The following is a 19,737-nucleotide window of genomic DNA, read 5'->3' on the forward strand; positions in this document are numbered from 1 at the left end:
CTAAATCCTAAATTACAAGAGAAAAAGCATGTTTAGGAATTATTTATAGCAGGCAGGGATTGCAACACTGAAGTTTTTCACTCAACAGACGCGTCCTGGCAGTAAACATAAATTTACACATCTTAGAACCCAGTATTGCCATCAGCTTGTCAGAAGTTGTGGATTTCAAAAGAAAAGTCACGTTTATGCAATCACGTGATGTCACATCACAGACATGTGATCAGTAATAATAATGTCAAAAAATCACTTCCCATTTCACACCAATGCATTTGTACAGTTAAACAGCATAAAATGCCTAATTATTTAATCACGCACCATAAATTTATGCAAGTTGAATACACAGTAAGAGAACACTAAAAAGAATTTTAATAAAATTTAATACCTTAAATTTGTAGTAGTATTCCGTAATATAGTCTTAAAAACTTTTTAATTCCGCAAGTACGTAAATATTAGCTGCTTAAATACACTGTAATTCATTGGATATATCCAAATCCTTAATGTAGATACTATCATGGGGTGTTAAAACTCTTGCCTGATATTAAACCATGAAAAATATTGCAAGGGTTTAATAAATACAATTTGATACAGTCTTGTTTTATCACTAAGTCTTGCGGCAATTATAAACGAAATAGACAATAGAAGTTTTACCATTTATAATGGCTAAACAAACAAAATATAAAACTTTAGAATCATACAAAATTGTTTGAATACTCAATCGAAATCATCAACTAAGCCATACAATCGAAACAGTTATACATACAACTGTGATCTGTGAATATATATATATATATATATATATATGCCAGGATAATCATAACACATTTTTGCATTGGTCAGTAATCAACTTGAAAACAACAACAGCAACTTGAAAATATGTATAACAGCTGATGGCAACATGCACTCTTACCAAAGACACGACATAATGATGATGCTCAGAACAAGACTGATGGTGGAAGGTTTTTCAAAGTTGTTATTACACTAAACATCTATCAAATGTAATCTCACACTTCAGTGTGCAAAATGCATTACACAATAAATACAAATCTTGCTACTGTAACAGACTTAGGTAAAGGCAAGTTTACAAAAGCCGGCAACAAAGGTTCAATGGTACCAGAAAAACGCAAAACGTTTAAAAGAAAGATGCAGTTAATGGCACTGTCTGAAGCGTAGATGAGAGTGTCCACAAGGTCCATGATAAGGAATACGTTCTTTAATTCACTTAATTATTACTGATTTTAACTTGTTAAAAACAAACACCAATTTACATCAGTAGTTGAACTTATTTTCTCAGTCTACGAGTAGCTCTTCGCATAGGACGATTTTGTACAGGGGTAGTTGCTCGATTCTGTTTGTTAGGATCACTTTGACCAATACTAAACATACCCCCTGCATTTGGCGCCGGAGATGCACCCAGGGTACTTCCAAATGCTGGCGTGGGTAATGATGGGTTGGCATTAAACTGAAAACCGGTGCTTGTTGAATCTGGTTTCGGAGGATTGCTGCTGCCGGCTCCAAACTGAAACGTTCCGGGTGTTGATGAAAATGCTGGTTTATTTTGGGCACCACTGAAGTTAAATCCTGATGTAGAAGCAGATGGATTAGAAAACACCGACTGATTTTGGCCACTATTTCCAAAACTAAATGCTTTTGCTGGTGTAGCAGTCTGAGCTGGATTAGAGGCAAATTGGAAACCTGTTTGAGCTGGTTCAGCAGATGCTCCAAAATTGAAGGTTGGCTTGGGAACCGACTGTGATGTGCTAAACATACCGCTGCCTTTTTGTGTAGTTGTAGATGAGGAGGCATTAGAGCCAAATGAAAACCCAGTAGCCGGTGCAGTTGTGCTTCCGAAGACCGGAGGTTTATCTATTGTAGGGTTGGAAGCTGGTGCAGCTGCTTTACCAAACATACCATTTGAAGGTGCAGTAGAAGCTGGAGTAGATCCGAACGAAAACCCAAGTTTAGTAGGTTGGCTGCTGTCATTCACAGTGGAGCCACTTGCATTGGAGGTGGGAGTTTTTCCAAAGGAAAATGAAGGCGGTGTTGCTGATGATTGCGGTGGGGCTCCAAAAGATGACTGCGTTGAACTAAAACCAGAAAATAATGCGGGCTTTGCTGCTGTTGTTGTTGTAGTAACCACAGATGAAGCTGGTTTTGTCACACTTCCAAACAGAAATGGTGGTGCGGTTGACGGAGTTTGGGTAGTAGATGTGGCGGGTTTTTGTGCATTTAACGTTGCACCAAAGCCTTCAGATGTTTGTTTTGCTCCTACATTAAATCCTGCAAATGCAGGTTTTTGTTGCACAGCTTGTGTGGTTTTTGGAGCAGTGAGGGTGAATCCTGTAACTAGAGAGGCAGTGGAACCAGTCTGAGTGTTAAGATTGCCTCCTACGCCAAATGTTGGCAACTTAGCAGAAATTACTGTACTGTCAGTTTCATCAAGATTTCTCTTTTTGGTGACAGAATACGCAGTTGGCTGACTTGAGACAGATGTTGGGGTGCCAAATGATGGTGTGGTAGATGCTGGCTTAGTAGAAGTTTTAGGTGCTCCGAACAAGAGTTGAGAGATAGCACCAGGACTGCTTGAGACTGCAGTAGTCACAAAACTAGCAACAGGTTTAGGCTCTTCTTTGCTAACAGAAGGCTGCTGAACTCCAAACTTAATACCAGCTGGGAAGCTTGGGGCAATACTTGTGACAATTTTATTTTCGGAGGTAGCAGCAGTGACGGATTCTTCGCTTGAAGTAGTCGTTGGTTTGGTTTCGGGTTTTGTAGGTATTCCAAATTTAACCACATTAGATGATGTACTTCCAAATTTAAATGTTGATTTTTGAAAATTTGCAGAAGAATCGTTCTTCAAATCAGTGCGTGGGCTTTCACATGCAACACACTTTGTGCGTTCGGCATCATTTGGTACAAGACATACTTTGCAATCCCACTTTGATGACTTGCTTTGATTAATTCCGAAAACAATACCTGATGCTGGGCCTTTCTTGTCACTTTTAGATTCAGATCCAGGCTTTGGGGTGGTACAAGCTTCGCAGTTCATCCTACTTTGATCATTTGTTATCAAACAGGTTGGGCATTCCCATTTGTTTTTATCTGAGAAATTAACGAGAGATTTTACGATTGGAGATGACGTAGGCGCTCCAAATGAAAACGACGACTTTGCTGATGGTTTAAAGTTAGCCAAGTTGCTTGTGAAAGTAGTTGAAGACTTTGTCTGCGATGCTGGTGCGCCAAACGTAAATGGTTTAGAATCAGAACCTGAGGCTAAACTGGCACCTGGCTTAGGAGTTTCGCAGGCTTCACACTTACTACGACTGTTATCATTCATAATCATGCAGGTTCCGCATTCCCATCTATCTTTTTGCTTTTGAAATATGCTACTCAAAGGCGGTTGACTTGACTGTGATCCTGGCTTGGGTGTTTGACAAGCTTCACATTTTGTCTGCGAATTATCATTCATAATCATGCAGGTACCACATTCCCATTTACCTGCAGGTTTCTTAAACAATTCACTCAACGGCTTGCTATCAGCTTTGGAAGACTTTGCTTCGGGTTTTGGTGTTTGACAAGCTTCACATTTGTCACGATCATTGCTGTTCATAATCATGCAAGTTCCACATTCCCATTTGTCCTTTGATTTTCCAAATACTTCACTCAGTGGTGGCTTTGATATAGCAGAACTAGTTGTGCTGACAGCTGTCGCCCGAGCTAACGGTGTTTTTGAAATCTTATCTCCTTTACCCAAAATATCCATCACACTGCCTGCTTTGACTGGAGTAAAATCTTGGGTCTTCGTTTGAATGCTTTTGGTAGTGTGTGCTGATGAAGACTGGTCCATACTCTTCTGAGTTGTTCTGGAAAGACTTGCAGCTTTACTTGATGCATCGGGGGGTGATTTAAATGGAAATGTCACTGAGGACTTCTGAGGAGTGGGTTGGGATTTCTTCACAGGGGATGGTCGAGGAGCAGGAGGAGAAAACACAAATTCTAGATCAAAATGATCTTTTTGCTCCACTCCCTCTTTTCCTTTAACTAAATTAATCTTGCTCAATTTTGGAGGTGCAGGTGTAGAAGTGTTGCCAGGACCGTTAAAATCAAAGGAAGGAAGTGTTGGTATGTTCATAGTTATGTTGGGAACTGGCGGCAAGACGTTCTTCTCCGGAGTTTGTGAAATAGCAGAATAATGTCCAACTGCTCGTCGCTGATGTTTCATTTTGCCTCCACCACCGCCACTGGATGCCTCATAATTGTGCTTCAGGCCTTCAGAAGATGAGTAAGTGGCAACAACGGCAGGCTGTCCTCTGTGTATAACATGGTCCTTTGTAGATGATGCCAAATTCCTTGCAGTCTGCCGGCTCTCCGAGACAAAATTTTTCACAATCGATTTAGTGACCAGACTGTTGTCGAGTGGCATCTTTGCAGATGTGGTAACAATTGCACTACTAACAGAAGTAAGGCCTTTTGTCGGGGGAACACGCTTTTTCTGTGGACTGTTAATACTGTGATCCATGGTCCTTTTCCTGTGTGCTCGAGCCATGAAGGAAGTGGGTGTTCTTGTATCAGGAGGAGGAATCTTCTTCAGATCACGAAGAGGAGTAGACATTTTTTCTAAAGTCTGCATTATTTTTCGTGCTGTGGAACTCAGAGCCCCTGTAAATTGTGACGACGACTTCTGGCCAGAAGTTTTCGTTTTATTTGAAGAACTTCCTTGGACTTTAGTAATTTTTGGAATTCTGCAAAAACATTTTTACCAGTGTTATTATCAAAAGATATTCAAGTACAGAGAAATAGTCCAATCAGCAGACATTTAATTCTTTCATATCCTTGCTTTCGCATAAACACCAAATCTTAGACAAGCGTAAATTTCGTTGTATGATATATATATATAGGCCAGTGTTTTTATATCTTAGCTCTGGCCTCTGGACCAAGTACTTGTTGAAAATTGAAATTAATATTTTTCAGCATAAATCAGTAAAATGAACTTCGAGAATTATACAAAAGCCATTCATTAATTAGCATTTATTCAACCATATATACTACTTTTTGTATATTGCATATTCAGCTAAATATTATGAGTAGTTAAAAAAATAGTGGGCATTGTTACTACCAAGGAGCTTATTTATATTTATTAAAGTGCTCCGTAAGTGATTTTGAAATATCTCTTAGTTTGCAGTTGTACGAATGCGAGACAATTTTTTTCATGTCTGTGATAAGCAACCAGCTTTTACCTATCTAACAAACCCACTTTCAAAAAAATCCTAAAATCCACGAAGTTTTTTGCTTCGCAATTAATCTGAATTTAACATAAAATAGCAATTTTTCTCATTGGACTGCACCACTACACATATATACAGTAGATACATACATTCAAGAGATATATTTTGTATATATAAGCTAATATCAAACTTTAGCATTTCAGGTTATAGATAATTTCATAAAATGTTCAAGATTGATAACAAACCACCTGTATGGAGAGGATGTACTCATTGCACCACCATATTGTACACGACCAGAATAAAATGAGCTAGGAGATGTGCCAACTGTAGGAGACTTTGAAATGGAAGGGGCAGGACTTGAAAATGATGAGAGATTAAATGCGGGTTGCTTATCACTAAATGCTGTTGGTTGCTGACGGCTATTGCTTTTTGAGCTCCATATTTTTCGTAAAAAGTTGTTTTGTTCCATGGTTATTTTGTAACTATACAAATGATAACAATCTGTGCTCTAATACAAGTTGGTTGAGGTTGAGCCTATAACTAAAAACCTGTGAAACGAAAAAAAACATCTTGTTAAAACAATGTAAGACTGTTAAAACATGTATATACTTTGGTAAAACACAATATAAACGTTACATAACATTTCCATAAGTTTTATAAACTTGATCGAGATGAATATGATAATGAAGTCTAGTCTGCGAGCATAACAATATTCAGGCAGTGTTGTCAACTAGCTGGCATGCATAGAAAAGCACAATTAAGTGCAACATTCAATAGTGCACATCAGGCGCATTAATGCTCACAATAATGAATAAATATGCACTTAAATCTAACTGAATTTCTGTATGCACTGAATGAATAGTGGACAAACAGTTTATGTATTTTGTAAAGTTGACAACGGCTGTAAAGGAGCTCCTTAAAGTACCATAACTTAATTAAAGTGCACACTTAAAGTGTACAGCACCAATAGGTCTTTTGCAAACACAAGATCTTCATAAAAAGCTTAAAATTGTAATCTGGTAAGTGCATTTCTGCACTGAACCTGAAAGAGGCTACCTAGTTTTTATTTCACAGTGCTTTGAATTCCATGCATTGGTTTTATTTGACATGTGGTCCTGTTACGTGGTCAGCGTAGCATGCGACGTGAAATGCTTTAAAGTCTGTGTGGTATCTGTGACACGTTAAACATTTAATTTTGTCTTGCATTTAAAAGCAAAGTTTTAATTATAGGCTAGCAGTAAATATGAATCGAATTACTTTAATTACACCTGTCGTATTTAATTTATTGGATCTCACTAAACACCTGAAAGGGCCGAAACGAAGAAAATAGACCTACAGTTAGAAAACATTGTTTTCGATTTACCCCTTTGAAAAAAAAGCCTTATGCACCGGGCATATATCTGGTGCACAAAATTGGTCATAAAAAGTTACTTTGTATAAGCTAAGTAATTCCCAAACAGGGATATGTGGTGCACATTAGTGCTTATCAGTGCACAATTTTTGCTGCCTTACTGGTGCACACCAGTCTTTCAATATTACGCTGTCCGGTGCACAAAAAAACTTACATTCCATACTGGGCCTTTAAGGCTGGTGTGTCCTTATTTTTTCACTCTTCAGGTCTCTTTTATCACTAATCCCTTCCATTTCTTTCACCCCTCAAATTCTTTTTATTGACCCTGCTAAGGGTGAACAGTATACCGGTTAAGAAACGCTGTTTCAAACTATCTGACTTAGCCAGTTAGCTTACTGACCATATATAGGCCTGTTGCCTATACTGTTATACGATTACGGTATGATGTAGGATATTGTATTAACCTTCCGCTTTTCCTTCGTTCAGTTGAATGAGCATGTCTAAATTTCAGACAAAAAACGTTTTATACACTCATTTGGAAACAGCATAGGAAGTAACTGTTACACCTAATCCTCACAAAACGTTCAAAATTCCAACGCAATTTCGTCTCGTTTCCGTTTCAACACCTCCCCGCCGCACATCACGCTTCACTGCATCGTTTATGATTTCATCGAGACTCTCATACACCGCAACGTGGATGGCAAAAAATTACGCAACTAGCATTTCTATTTTACAAAATGTTCATTATGAAATAACCAAACATAAAAATTATAAAACAAAGGATTTAAATAAATTTTAAAGGCTTTATAATTTAATTGATTCTAAAACGATATTGAAGTACCGTGTACTTAAATTTGTTTTTTACTGTTGTTATTTAGTTGAAATCACTTTGTAGGGTAATCTGTTTGTTCACAAAAACATTACAGTTATTAAATATTTTAACACTGAAATGTAATAACAACTGCAGAATTGAGTTTATCAAGTTAAATTTTTTCAACAGTTACTGCACTTTGTACACATTATCTTCAATATACTAAGGTAGCCTACAGTAACCTACAGTAGCCAGTACAATGCAGTAGTAAGATTTCTGTAACTTTGCCAAAAAAATTAAAAATTCGTGCAGTGCAAAGCGGAAACGGGGAATCGGGGATCTCCTTCGCTTCACTATCAGTAGCGAAGTGACGTGGCTGTATAATCAGTTTGTGACTGTTAAAGTGCTATCCGAGAAATATTTCAATTTTATAAGCGATATTAGCTTGCAATGATGCCGTTTTTGCTATCTAATTTCAGATGGTGACATAATATTGAATTTGTTATATTTACAAAATTTTAGAAAGGCAGATAGCCTACCTAGCCTGTAGCGCTGTACCGGTAGCTCTGTTAAGTGCAACCAATAATGGCAAGTGTGTGTGTGCAAAAATGCTTGGACGCACTTGGGGAACACAGTTTACACGGTTCCACTAATTCAGGCCGTAAATGAGTTGAAAATTGTGTGCGTATAAGCTTAAACTCTGTATCCAAGTCAGTAAGCTCAAAATTTCACACCGTAGGTGCGCCATTGTCTGATTGTAGATCATGGCAAATAATATCAGGTGCGCCTTTGCCAAACTCTGCAGGCAGGTACGTAAAATGTGAGGCCAGCTACATCTACATTCGAGCTGTTTCCGTCGATTAATTGGTTGAGTCTGTTTATACCAGTGGTATCCAAACTTTTTTGGAATCACGAGTTACATATGGCTTATATATATTAGTACAATGGGCCATAGTGGGAAGTGTGGCATCTGAACGCACTAGGTTCATCAACATGCATGCCAAACGTTTGTATCTTCATGCTAACTTATAATAAATGAACAAAAAAAATGGCTGCTTAAATGCCAATTTATAATAAATCAACAAAGATTTACTGGTTCAGTGCACGACATCACACCACAATTTTGGTCTTTGCATGCACAAGTTCTCGTTGAAAAATGCTGTATTTTCCATTCTGGACAATGGGTCAATTGCCAGGTCAACAAGATTGATCAACAAAACAAGTTCTTAAATATACGTAATGTGAAATGTAGTCTACTTAGTCATTTGGGCACTTTACTAATAAAGTACTTAATGGTTTGAACTCATAAAATTATTAAAAAATAATGTTTTAGTAGCCTGTGGAAAATATATTTGAGCACTAATCTGCGAAAGTAAAGAAATGCAGAAGCAACAACACTAATCTGCAAATAAACGGCAATTAGGGGGTAGCCTGCAAATTAAGATATATGTCAATTTTCAATTTGAAATGTCAAGAATAAATTACCCTTAATACTTAAATTTCCTAAATTTCAGTCAGCAAAGTAAAAGCAAATAAAAAGGGCATTCGTAGTTTTGATCTACTTCATCACTTCCACAAATTAGGGTTTACCTATATAGGTAAATAGGTATTTACTATATAGTAGAAAGTGTGGCATATGAATGCATAGGATGCATCAACGTGCACATCAAACTTTTGTATCTTCACACCAATTTATAATAAATATGCGTAAACAAAGAATTAAGGCTTCAATGTTCGCCATCACGCCAAAATTTGTGCCTTTCCACGCACGATTTCCCGTCGTGCCGTAATTTCCAATTATTTACCAAAATAAAACAAAAACTGGTGGTGGATAAATACCCTAACAATTTTTTATTGGACATGCTGCAATAATGTATATATATAACAAAGCTTTTACCACTTCTTGTAGACTCATGGGTCTGTTTAGTGCTTAATTCATCTCACTTATAAACTACAACTGTTGATTAGCTGGCCTACAGTTGTATTGAAAGGCATTAATCAGTAGCAAACTTTATTGCTATACAATGCTGTACAATGACAATAAATCTATTGAATCAGACGCTGATGCAGTATCTTTAACTGAGTCAGTCGACAGTTCCCCTACAAGAGGACACAGATGTTCAAAAAAGATGAAACTTTTTTCACATAGAAGTCATAAGAAGCTTGTTAGGGAAAAACAGACAGTTGCTGGAGAAGGTGCCGATAACGACATCGTATTCATGAGAGAAAGTGAGTCTACTGATGTTGTGGAGGCAAGTTTTTCGAAAGACCAGGAAAGGGATTTCGGTACAATACATAAACTCCATGTCAAACTTCTAGCTGGTGAGCACCTTGCCGCTCGAGATTCTAATGGTCTAAGTGATCCGTATGTAAAGTTTAAGCTGGATGACGAGACTGTTTACAAAAGCAAATGCTGCAAATTGACTCTTAATCCAAAATGGAATGAGGAATTTACTGTTGATGTGCATTTGAAGTCACATCTACGGTTAAAGGTTTATGATAAAGACAGTTGGTACGATGATTTCATGGGTGGAGGAAGTGTAGACTTTTCAAATCTTGAACATAATGTAGATGTCCCGCTTGATATTCATTTGGAAGACCCCGAAACAAACGAAGAATTGGGCTATATTCTTCTTTCCGTTCGTCTCTTTAGCCATGACAGCCTCAGTGAAAATCCTGAAATGAGATCGATTGTAGAAAAAACACCACTTCCTGTACCACTGCCGCATCAAAAGGAAACGTGTAACACATTAAGTCTAAGGAAAAATACAAACTCTGCTTCTAAAGGCACAGGTGGCCAGTTGCCAGTAGCTTTTGCAAGTGTTCAGCTAGTATCGGGTTCAGATTTGCCCGCTCGCAGTGCAAGCGGAACCTCAGACCCATATGTGAAGCTTTTACTGGGAAGGCAAAAACGAAAGAGTAAGTGTTGCAGTAAAACCTTGGATCCTGTTTGGAAAGATGAATTTTTATTTCATTTGCACTCAAAAGATTCACCTGCCATGTTAGATATATCTGTGTGGAACAGAGATGCATATCGTAGAGATGATTCTATTGGTAGGTGTGAATTAGACCTGATGTCTTTAGAATGTGAAGTTACTCATTCTCTGTCGTTGAACCTCGTTGACACCCAAGGTACTATTCTTCTTCTTGTTACCATCCATGAAATCGAACCAAGCCAGAAATACCTTACATCCTATGACTTAAGTGTATTGAGACAAAGATATGGCTTGTTCTCAACATTGGCTAAGATATCTGACATTGGGTTTGTAGAAATTCGCATTGCTTCTGCCAGTGGTTTGAGACCTGCAGATTTCAATGGAAAATCAGATCCTTTTTGTGTTGTGCAGTTCTGCAATGCTAGAGCACAGACACAGACGTGTTATAAAACCCTTGATCCAGTTTGGAACAGAGTTTTTACTTTTCCAGTGTGTGACATCCATGATGTTTTTGAAATAACCGTTTATGATGAAGACAGCGAGAATGAAAAAGATTTCTTGGGAAAAATTGTCATTCCTATTTTGTCGTGTAACAATGGGGACACTCACACTTACACCCTTAAAGATAAAAAGCTGAAGGAGAAGACAAAGGGAACAATCACTGTCCAGATCAGTTATATCTTCAATCAAGTACGAGCTGCTATCAGAACCTTTTCTCCAAGAGAAGAAAAGTTTATGGAAGAGAGCTCCAAATTCAAAAAGAGCCTTCTTGTGAATAATTTCAGTCGAGTGTGGAGCATAGTTCAAGCAATTATTGGAGCAGGAGAATTTTTCAACTCTTGCTTTACTTGGGAAAATAGGCTTAGAAGTGTATTGGCCTTTATAGCATTTGTGACTGTAGTATGGAACTTTGAAGTATACATGTTACCATTTGCACTGCTTCTGTTGCTGATGAAAAACTATGTTGATATCTTTGTGCGCAAGATAAAGCCCCGGAGACAAGACATGAGCTCATATGAGCTTCAGGGAAACGCAGATGATGAAGAAGACGATGAAGAAAGCTCCAAACTCTCCTTTATGCAGCGTCTGAGAGCAATAGAGGAAGTGCTGTGCAAAGTACAGACTATTTTAGACCTTATTGCATCATTTGGCGAACGGGTCTACAATACTGTCACTTGGAGCGTTCCGTTTCTAGCTTGGGTACTTATGATTGTTCTCGTTGTGGCCTGTTTTATCCTTTACCTCATTCCACTTAGGATTATTATCCTAGCCTGGGGTATCAACAAGTTTTCAAAAAGGCTGAGAAATCCAAATTATGTTCCTAACAATGAAGTAATGGATTATCTGTCAAGAATACCGTCAAATGTTCAACTGCTTCAATATCAAGAATCTGCTTTAGATCAACACTCGCAAAGGAGTAGCAAGAAGAAAAAATGAAGCAATGAAATGAATGACAAAACCCGTATTCCACTTGTCGATTTTGTTAACATTTGGCCTATTTCTGTTGCACTGCTCTTAGTTAACATCTCACTGTCAGCATGATTTATGGTACAGGTATTTTTTATTTTTACTAGTAAACAAATTGCCTTGTTTTATGAGTTTTTGTTGAAAGTCGCTTGGTTAAAATAGCACCCACACAGTCATAGACAATGTCACCACAACTTACATATTTAAATCGGTTTTCCATTAACTTGTTAACTACAAGTATCTTTCAGCAAGCAAGCAAGCAAGGTTTTAGATTTTGTTATTATGTCAACAATGAATTACCTTATTTTCACTGTCTTGCAATATATATCTTCATATTGTATTTATGGCGCTGGGTATCCAGCCTCCTAAAAACTGGATGCCCAATTTCTGCTTTGAGACCAAGTTTTGATTCAATTTGCAAGTATAAAAGTCATACCTCCGATAATAGTGTGTAAACGAATAAAAAATTGTTAGTGTTGGTGTATGGTATTCACCTTATTTGCCTAATAACATCATAATCATAAACATAAAGTCACTGCACCAAATCTACTTTTCTCATTTTAACATGTTTGTGTTTAACATTACACAAAACGTCATAGACATATAACGTCAGTTCTTTTTAAGACAAACACTGTTTTGGTCCCCAAAACAAAAACTGGTTGTCATGACATTTAGACATTTCTTGAAATTGCACGCTGTGTTTACAGCCATGAATTTACTACACATTTCCATAAGCTATGTGAGCTATTCAATTTTTTGTCATTAAATATGCTGAAATAAAGCCAAGTGTCCAGCTGGAAATAATTTCAAAATGTTAAATTGTGTAGGATCGCTAGAACAAAACTGCAGGATATTTTTTTTCCGAACCGGTGTTTCAAATGACAGCAAATGTTTGGCCTCAGTTTTTAGGCTTGCATCATATTTTAAGATTCAGGAAAGATTATGTGGAAATTTATTTGTGTTTTTTATGTATATACAGTATACACATGGTTTTATTGTGCAATATATTCTTATGTACTTTTACATTATATTATTTTGTTTCTCATTTTTTATGAACTATTGCGTCAGAGTTCACGCATTATTGTCATTTACTGTACATCGTACTATATTTTAGCACTGCTTAAAATGTGACAAAATTTGTCATTAAGCATTGTTTACCATTGACCTTCACCATACCATACTTGTAGTGTTGATAATTTTGATCAATTTTATTGTTAATGTATATATACACTACTTGTTAAACATCGTAATTATCAATGTTTTTGTTGTTTTATTTGTTCTATTTTGATCGTAGGTATTTAGAAATTGTGTTTTCATAAACTTGAATTCCTGTAAAAGTCGCTTACAGCACATATGTAAAAGGATAATTTATCTGTCAATTTTTATCACACATTTGTTTAAGAACAAACATTTTGCTATGTTGTTTGCTAATTTAAAAAAATTTAGTCCTGAATGCACATTTTTGAAAATATGTCCAACTTATAAGTTCTATTCTGATTCCGTAGTAGATAGTACTGCTGTTTTAGCAGATGTTCAGCTATACACCTTACGGCTCTACTACTTATGCTAGGTTGGTACTTGCAGTATCAGCCGAGTTCACATTCATCTTGTGCACTTCCCTAAATTTTAAGGTGTTTTTGGAATACGCTTTTTTTTATGCTTCACTTGATTTCCATTCCTGTGGACTAAAAATTTCTAGTTATTCATTTCTTGTGTTCCTGCCTGGTGGTTGATTCCATTAATGTTGTAAAGTTTTGAATGAAGATTTGTTTTCTTGTATATTATGTCCTAGGTAGCTTGAATAGCTGAATTTAAATAGTTTGGACAATTGTTCTACATAAACTGGTCTTCTCCGTTTAATTCCTGTAAAAAGCTGTTTCACAATGGTAAGATTTGCATTGAGTAATGTAACAAATTAAACTACTTGCATGAAATTGATCATAGGCCTTGAATGTCATTAGATTTGTTTATGCTTGGGGTTGCCTAAGGGATCCATAAATAGCTGTAAATGCATACAAGCATACATAATCATATACTTTTTTACAGGTTCTTCTAGCTGCAGCCGTGTGCTCTAAGAATGGCCGTGCATTAATTTCTCGACAGTTTGTTGAGATGACAAGGTCTCGAATTGAAGGGCTTTTAGCAGCATTTCCAAAGCTAATGAACACGGGTACGACAGATTATCTTATTTGATATTCTAACTGAAAACATTATGGAAAGCCATATCTAATTAAAGCGATAGTGCTAAAAATTAATTATTAACAACCTAAGTTTTCTCTTGGAAATATTATGTATGTCACTTACTTTTGTGAAACAAAATAACTCTTTCCCTTTCTAAGTGGTTCTAGCAAGTTTACATCATTTTCTTGGTAATTTTATTGCGTAATATTTTTGTTATGTTTTACAAGGATTTGTGTTGAGAGTGTAGTGCAAAAAAATTTAAAATACAAATAAAAATACATTAAAAAATACACACAAACCAGCTTAGTGACTTGGCTTGAGCGATTAGGAACTACCGCCAAATTTTAGTCATGCAATACTTTCCCCAGTCCAAGGATAAGCATTCTTACACTATTTTGGAACCCAGTGATATTCCTGCGCTGGAACAATCTTACCGTACAAGCGATAGCAGACTAAAAATAGATACATATCAATAATTCGAAAATTTCCAGTATTGTTGCTAGCCCTACAGGAGTTCAGAGGAACACAAAGTACTGTAGTATTGTATTTAGAAATTATATTTACTTTTCTAAGTCTTATATTTTCATCAGTTATCGCTGTGTACATGTACACATATTTTCTTGTTATGCGCTGTTATAAATTACATAAACCCTTTCTTCACATGTTCTGACTAAGCGCATGTTTACACAAAGTAAGGAAATTTGCTGAATACTTGAAAAATATGTGAGATATGTTGGCTTTTTCCTAGATTTTTTGCTTGTTTGGAAATTTGCTCTGATTTAGTCAAAGACCACTATCATTGTGTAAATGTATCCTAGTATTAACTTTTCCTTATTTTCTACTGGTCATTGACATATCTGCATTACATATGGTACATAGATATCTGATTTACACACCTCAGATATCACCCTTTAATCACAGGGTGGCAAAAAGTTTATGTCAAACTTTTTTAACTCTAGGCAAACAACATACTTTTGTTGAAACCGAATCGGTTCGGTACGTTTACCAACCACTTGAAAAGATGTACATGGTTCTGATCACGACCAAAAACAGCAACATCTTAGAAGATCTTGAAACCTTAAGGCTTTTTTCTCGAGTGGTAATTTATTTTATTACAGTATTACGACAACTTTCTTAAAAGACTACATTTATACTTTAAAAATGTTGAAATTGTAACTTTTATTATACAATACACACGCTTATTAGTATACTCTATCACATATAAAACAATAAAATTGTTTTAAAGTGTACTTGAGATAATACTATATTTGAATCAGTGTCCAGTGTTTTCCATTTTAAACATTTATTGTGCTAATTATTTGTGGTTACAGATTCCTGAATACTGTCGTGTGATTGATGAAGCCGATATCCAGGAACACGCATTTGAGCTTATTTTTGCGTTTGATGAAGTGGTGGCACTTGGGTACCGGGAAAGTGTTAATTTAGCGCAAATTCGAACATTTACCGAAATGGACTCCCATGAAGAAAAGGTTTTCAATGCTGTTAGGGAGGTAATAATGTTGAAAATATGTTATATGAATGATTTCAATCTACTGTAAATATAAATGTACGTTAAGAAAAAGACAGTATGCATTTGAACATTCATATTTCTATTGTGCTAAAACTGCTTAAAGAAAAAGGTGAAAAACTTCAAATAAAACAGATATCATAGAGTTTAATTTTGTGTGCTGCGTAAATGTTTCCAGACACAAGTCCAAGACGCTAAGATGAAAATGAGGCAGAGAGCGAAAGAAATCAAACAAAAGCAGAGAGACACGATGCGAGGTGGAAGAATGGGTGGTAAGCTGATAATAAAAACATTCGTTCGACTCTTAATTCCTTAAATTATAACTGTATATGCAGTTGATTTTAATTCTTTCTAATTTGTCATAATTTTAGGATCAGCAATGGGTTATGGTAGTAGCAATGCGAGCAGAATGGGTGAAGTAATTACCCAATCAATAGCACCCGAGCCGACTAAACCCAAGTCCGTACCAAGCAGGTAAGACCCTTCTTACTGTACAAATTGCGATGAATAAATCATAAGGTCTCTTCTCATTACGCTCTTTGTCTCAAATTTCTTTGAATTCGACTTCAAATTTGCATGAATTCATTACAGGAGCAGTGGTAAAGCAATGAAACTCGGGGCCAAGTCTAAAGATGTTGATCAGTTTGTTGATAAATTAATATCGGAAGGAGAAAATGTTCGATCTACAGGCAGCCTTAAATCAAAGAAGATGGACATTGCTAAAACTAGTGTCCCTGCCGCTTTAACAGAAAGGTAAACGTAAACCAGCCAGTTGAAAAACTGAGGAGAATTTCTAGTGAATTATTCATGCGCTGCATTTGCTAACATCAGTAAAAGAGGGAAAAACGCATCCCACATTTATTGATTTCAATTATAAACATTGTCGACACTAATGTTAAAATCGTTTTGTGTTATGTAATAAACATAGATGTATTTAAATAAAATGCACACCGTTACATCTATTGTATTTAAAATAGATACTTAAGGTTATTTTAAGACAACCCGTTAATTTAAGTTTTAAAATATTTACTGATCACTGCGTTTATAGCGTGCACATCCGTATTGAGGAGAAGCTTAACATCACGGCTGGCCGAGACGGCGGTCTACAACAAATGATAATGCAGGCAATGTGTTGGCTTAGAATAGCAGACGACCAGTATGGCTGTATCTTCATCAAGGTGGACAACAACGACGACAAAGGCTGCCAGTTTCAGGTATATTACTTATTTGCCGAATTGCATTTTTCTTGTAAAGTATTGTCCCATTTTAATACTTGATGTACTCTATCTGATAATATGGATGAGGGAAAAACATTAAACTTTGGTAAACAAAGCTTTTAAGTTGTGTGTTTGTGAGTTTCATTATAACAACCTCATTCAACGATTCGGCAGCAAGCAATGTGTTTTTTTATCAGCAAATACAATAGTTTAACAGCCCGTAAATCATATAATAGTAAAGCTTGCCTTGTAAAAGAGTATACCCACAGCAGACAAACACTGCTATCACCTGACACAGAGATAGGTGCGAAAGCAGCTAAATATCATCACTTCCGCTTGCTTATTATAACAGACACATCCGAAAGTAGACAAGAAGGCTTTTCTATCATCTGGTATAATCGGCTTAAAGGATCCTGACAAACCGTTCCCATTAAAACAGGATGTGGGCATCTTGAAATGGGGATTGAAGGCTACAGACGAAAGTTTAATGCCCTTAGCAAGTTGGTGCTAATTAATTGTCACGTCGTGAAATCGTATCTCTTTTGCTGTTTGCATTAGTCTTTCGCAACATTGTTTTTTCCGGTGTTACCGCCACCTAGTTTTAATACGCTACATACAGATGCGTTAGAGTTTAAATCAAAACATCAGTGCTCGCTGTATGTAAAGGAAACATGACTTCACTATAGCAGATGTCAAACACGTCAACAAACTATTATGGTTACAGGCATACAAGCATAAATACCTATTTGCTTACGATTGCGTATGTGTCTGCTGTATACATTATGTTTGCCATCCATGTAACAACCCGTTGGATTAAGCTACTCTGACATTGTAACACTAGTTGCCTTGACAATATAAAAAATGCGTGTTTGTTATAAACTGTAACGACAACACGTTCTTAACGATTCGTTTCACTTAATCAGTAAATTGTTGGCCCAACGACAACGGAGAAGGAGGTTGTGACGTCAACATCGAATATGAACTTCAACTTGAAGAACTCGAGTTGATTGACGTTTGCATTTCGATCCCGGTGCCATCTGGTGTCGGGGCTCCCAACATTGCCGATCTGGACGGCGACTTCAAACATGATTCCAGAAAGAATATTCTAGAATGGTGACGACGGCGTTGGTTTTATCTTTGTGTGGAGATACTTGCGAAGTAATTTATTTTCTTGTTATCTTTGCTTATTTTGCATATGCAGGACTTTGCCTGTAATCGACGCGTCCAATAATACTGGGTCGATGGAGTTTAGCATCGCGGGGTCACCAGATGATTTTTTTCCCATCAACGTTTCTTTCCATTCCACCAAGAAATCTTTTACGGATATTCAGGTAAGTTACGGTAATAATTCATGTCACGTAACTCATAATGAAAGCATCATAGTTATGTTATTACTCAGTCCATTTGTTATAATGTTGTTCATGCAACGTATGTATGCATTTTCCTAATTTAATTACACAAAATTAACTTCCTGAATAAGCGATTCGTTCCTGTTCGCACCACGTCGCTTTAAATGTAACATTGTGAGCAATATCGTGTCAAACACCGCATACCTAAAGCTTCATGTGTTTATTATGCGCGACTGCTCACGTCTTTCCTTATTTGTTAAGATCACCGGAGTTGAGATGGCGCAAGGGAGATCCCCGGTTAAATATTCCTCAGAAAGTGCCTTGCTCGTCGAAAAATATGAGATCGTTTAGTCCTTTCACGATCAGAAGTTTTCCCTTTTTGTGAAATATATAGACCTAAACCGATGTCAGTGAAGGCACGGACGTTTAGACTTTTATCGATGACAACAAAATAAGCAAGAACTCTGTTGCCAAAACCTATGTTTTTTCTACTTAATGTACTGTATATGTAAATAGCTTCCTGTTATTAAGTGCTAAATACTAAATTAGGTGGAGTTTCGATACGCGTAGGGGTAACACGTTGTAGCGTAGTTTCGCATTTATTTTTTGTTATTCTCATCCGACCTATGACATAAATTTCGTATTAAGAAGCGTGCGATGTTTACCGGATGTTAGAGTACATGAAATGCTATTTTTCTCTGTTACCTGACGTATATCGTGCGCTCTAATCAACGTTTAGTTACAAGGCGCTGTACACTGAACTAACTCACTCTGTATTCCAGCGACTTCTGTTTTCAAGTTCTAGGCCTGATATGTCTTGCATTGGCCCGTGTAGTGCAATATAGTCCAATTATACCTGCTTTCTTATAAAATCAAGCCTTCAAATTAGTAACAGTTATTGCTGTAGTAACACAGACAAGTTAAAAGAAAATTAGCTAATAATTTCCGGTTTCTTATTAATCAATTTGAAGCAGCAGCTATTGTGCATTTATCGAATTGTGTTGCTGGCGATTGACAAGTGACAAGATTTAGTGATGTTGTCATATATTATAATAAAACATTGGTGCAAGTGTGAATGTGCTAATTTTATAGGCCTAAGTTAGTATTAGTAACAAACATTAGTTCTTTACTGTAAAATACTGTAAACATTAGTTCTTTACTGGTTATCAGTAGACCTACTTATAGATAAGTTTAGCTCATGCTTTGCGAGTGATACGACATTGGGTGATCAACGATTCCTCATTCTAAATGCTGAGTCCCTTTCATTATGACATTTCACAAGCGTAGTGTCTGAGTTAGTTTCAAAGCGTAGTTTCTAATACGTAGCCACATTGCTTTCTGTTTTCGTCCGGTCTCAAACAAAGATTTTTTATTTTGGGAAAAGTCATTAAATGAGGGTTTTGCTGAATCAAAATAATCTTGTTCCATCTTAGGCAGCCAAGGTACACACCAAAATCTTAACTGTAAAATTATGTCTTAATTAAGCAGTAAATTTGGAAAAGTATATTTCTTTTAGATAAAATTACACCTACATAAGTAAGATTTGAATTAAATTTAAGCACTTTAAAAAAAAACATTAACCAAACAACAAAACGCGATCTTTTAAGAATTTGTGCAAAGCGATTTCTTTCTTGTTATGCGTTTATTCTTGTAGAGCTTACAAAAGAATTTGTTT

The 19,737-nt window shown here is 36.5% G+C and overlaps 3 protein-coding genes across 3 annotated transcripts; 2 read left to right on the plus strand and 1 right to left on the minus strand.

The window, feature by feature from the left end:
• Positions 1-7: 7 nt before the first annotated feature.
• On the minus strand, positions 8-5,766 carry LOC143447049 (nuclear pore complex protein Nup153-like). Its single transcript, XM_076946972.1, has 2 exons — positions 5,471-5,766; positions 8-4,739 (listed from the first exon to the last, which is right to left on the minus strand). Exons 1-2 carry the CDS (start codon positions 5,689-5,691, stop codon positions 1,280-1,282), a joined length of 3,681 nt encoding a protein of 1,226 aa, XP_076803087.1. The 5' UTR covers positions 5,692-5,766; the 3' UTR covers positions 8-1,279.
• A 1,908-nt stretch (positions 5,767-7,674) lies between these two features.
• LOC143445134 (multiple C2 and transmembrane domain-containing protein 1-like) lies at positions 7,675-13,579 on the plus strand. Its single transcript, XM_076944022.1, has one exon. The coding sequence runs from the start codon at positions 9,409-9,411 to the stop codon at positions 11,755-11,757; it is 2,349 nt and encodes a 782-aa protein (XP_076800137.1). The 5' UTR covers positions 7,675-9,408; the 3' UTR covers positions 11,758-13,579.
• LOC143445135 (coatomer subunit delta-like) lies at positions 13,580-19,138 on the plus strand. The gene is made up of 12 exons (XM_076944023.1): positions 13,580-13,673; positions 13,834-13,957; positions 14,928-15,067; positions 15,300-15,479; positions 15,675-15,768; positions 15,868-15,970; positions 16,088-16,249; positions 16,545-16,710; positions 17,066-17,213; positions 17,637-17,826; positions 17,915-18,044; positions 18,324-19,138. Exons 1-12 carry the CDS (start codon positions 13,671-13,673, stop codon positions 18,411-18,413), a joined length of 1,530 nt encoding a protein of 509 aa, XP_076800138.1. The 5' UTR covers positions 13,580-13,670; the 3' UTR covers positions 18,414-19,138.
• The last annotated feature ends 599 nt before the right edge of the window (positions 19,139-19,737 follow it).

This window comes from Clavelina lepadiformis, chromosome 2 (genome assembly GCF_947623445.1).
Source record: "Clavelina lepadiformis chromosome 2, kaClaLepa1.1, whole genome shotgun sequence".
Classification (NCBI taxonomy): Eukaryota; Metazoa; Chordata; class Ascidiacea; order Aplousobranchia; family Clavelinidae; genus Clavelina; species Clavelina lepadiformis.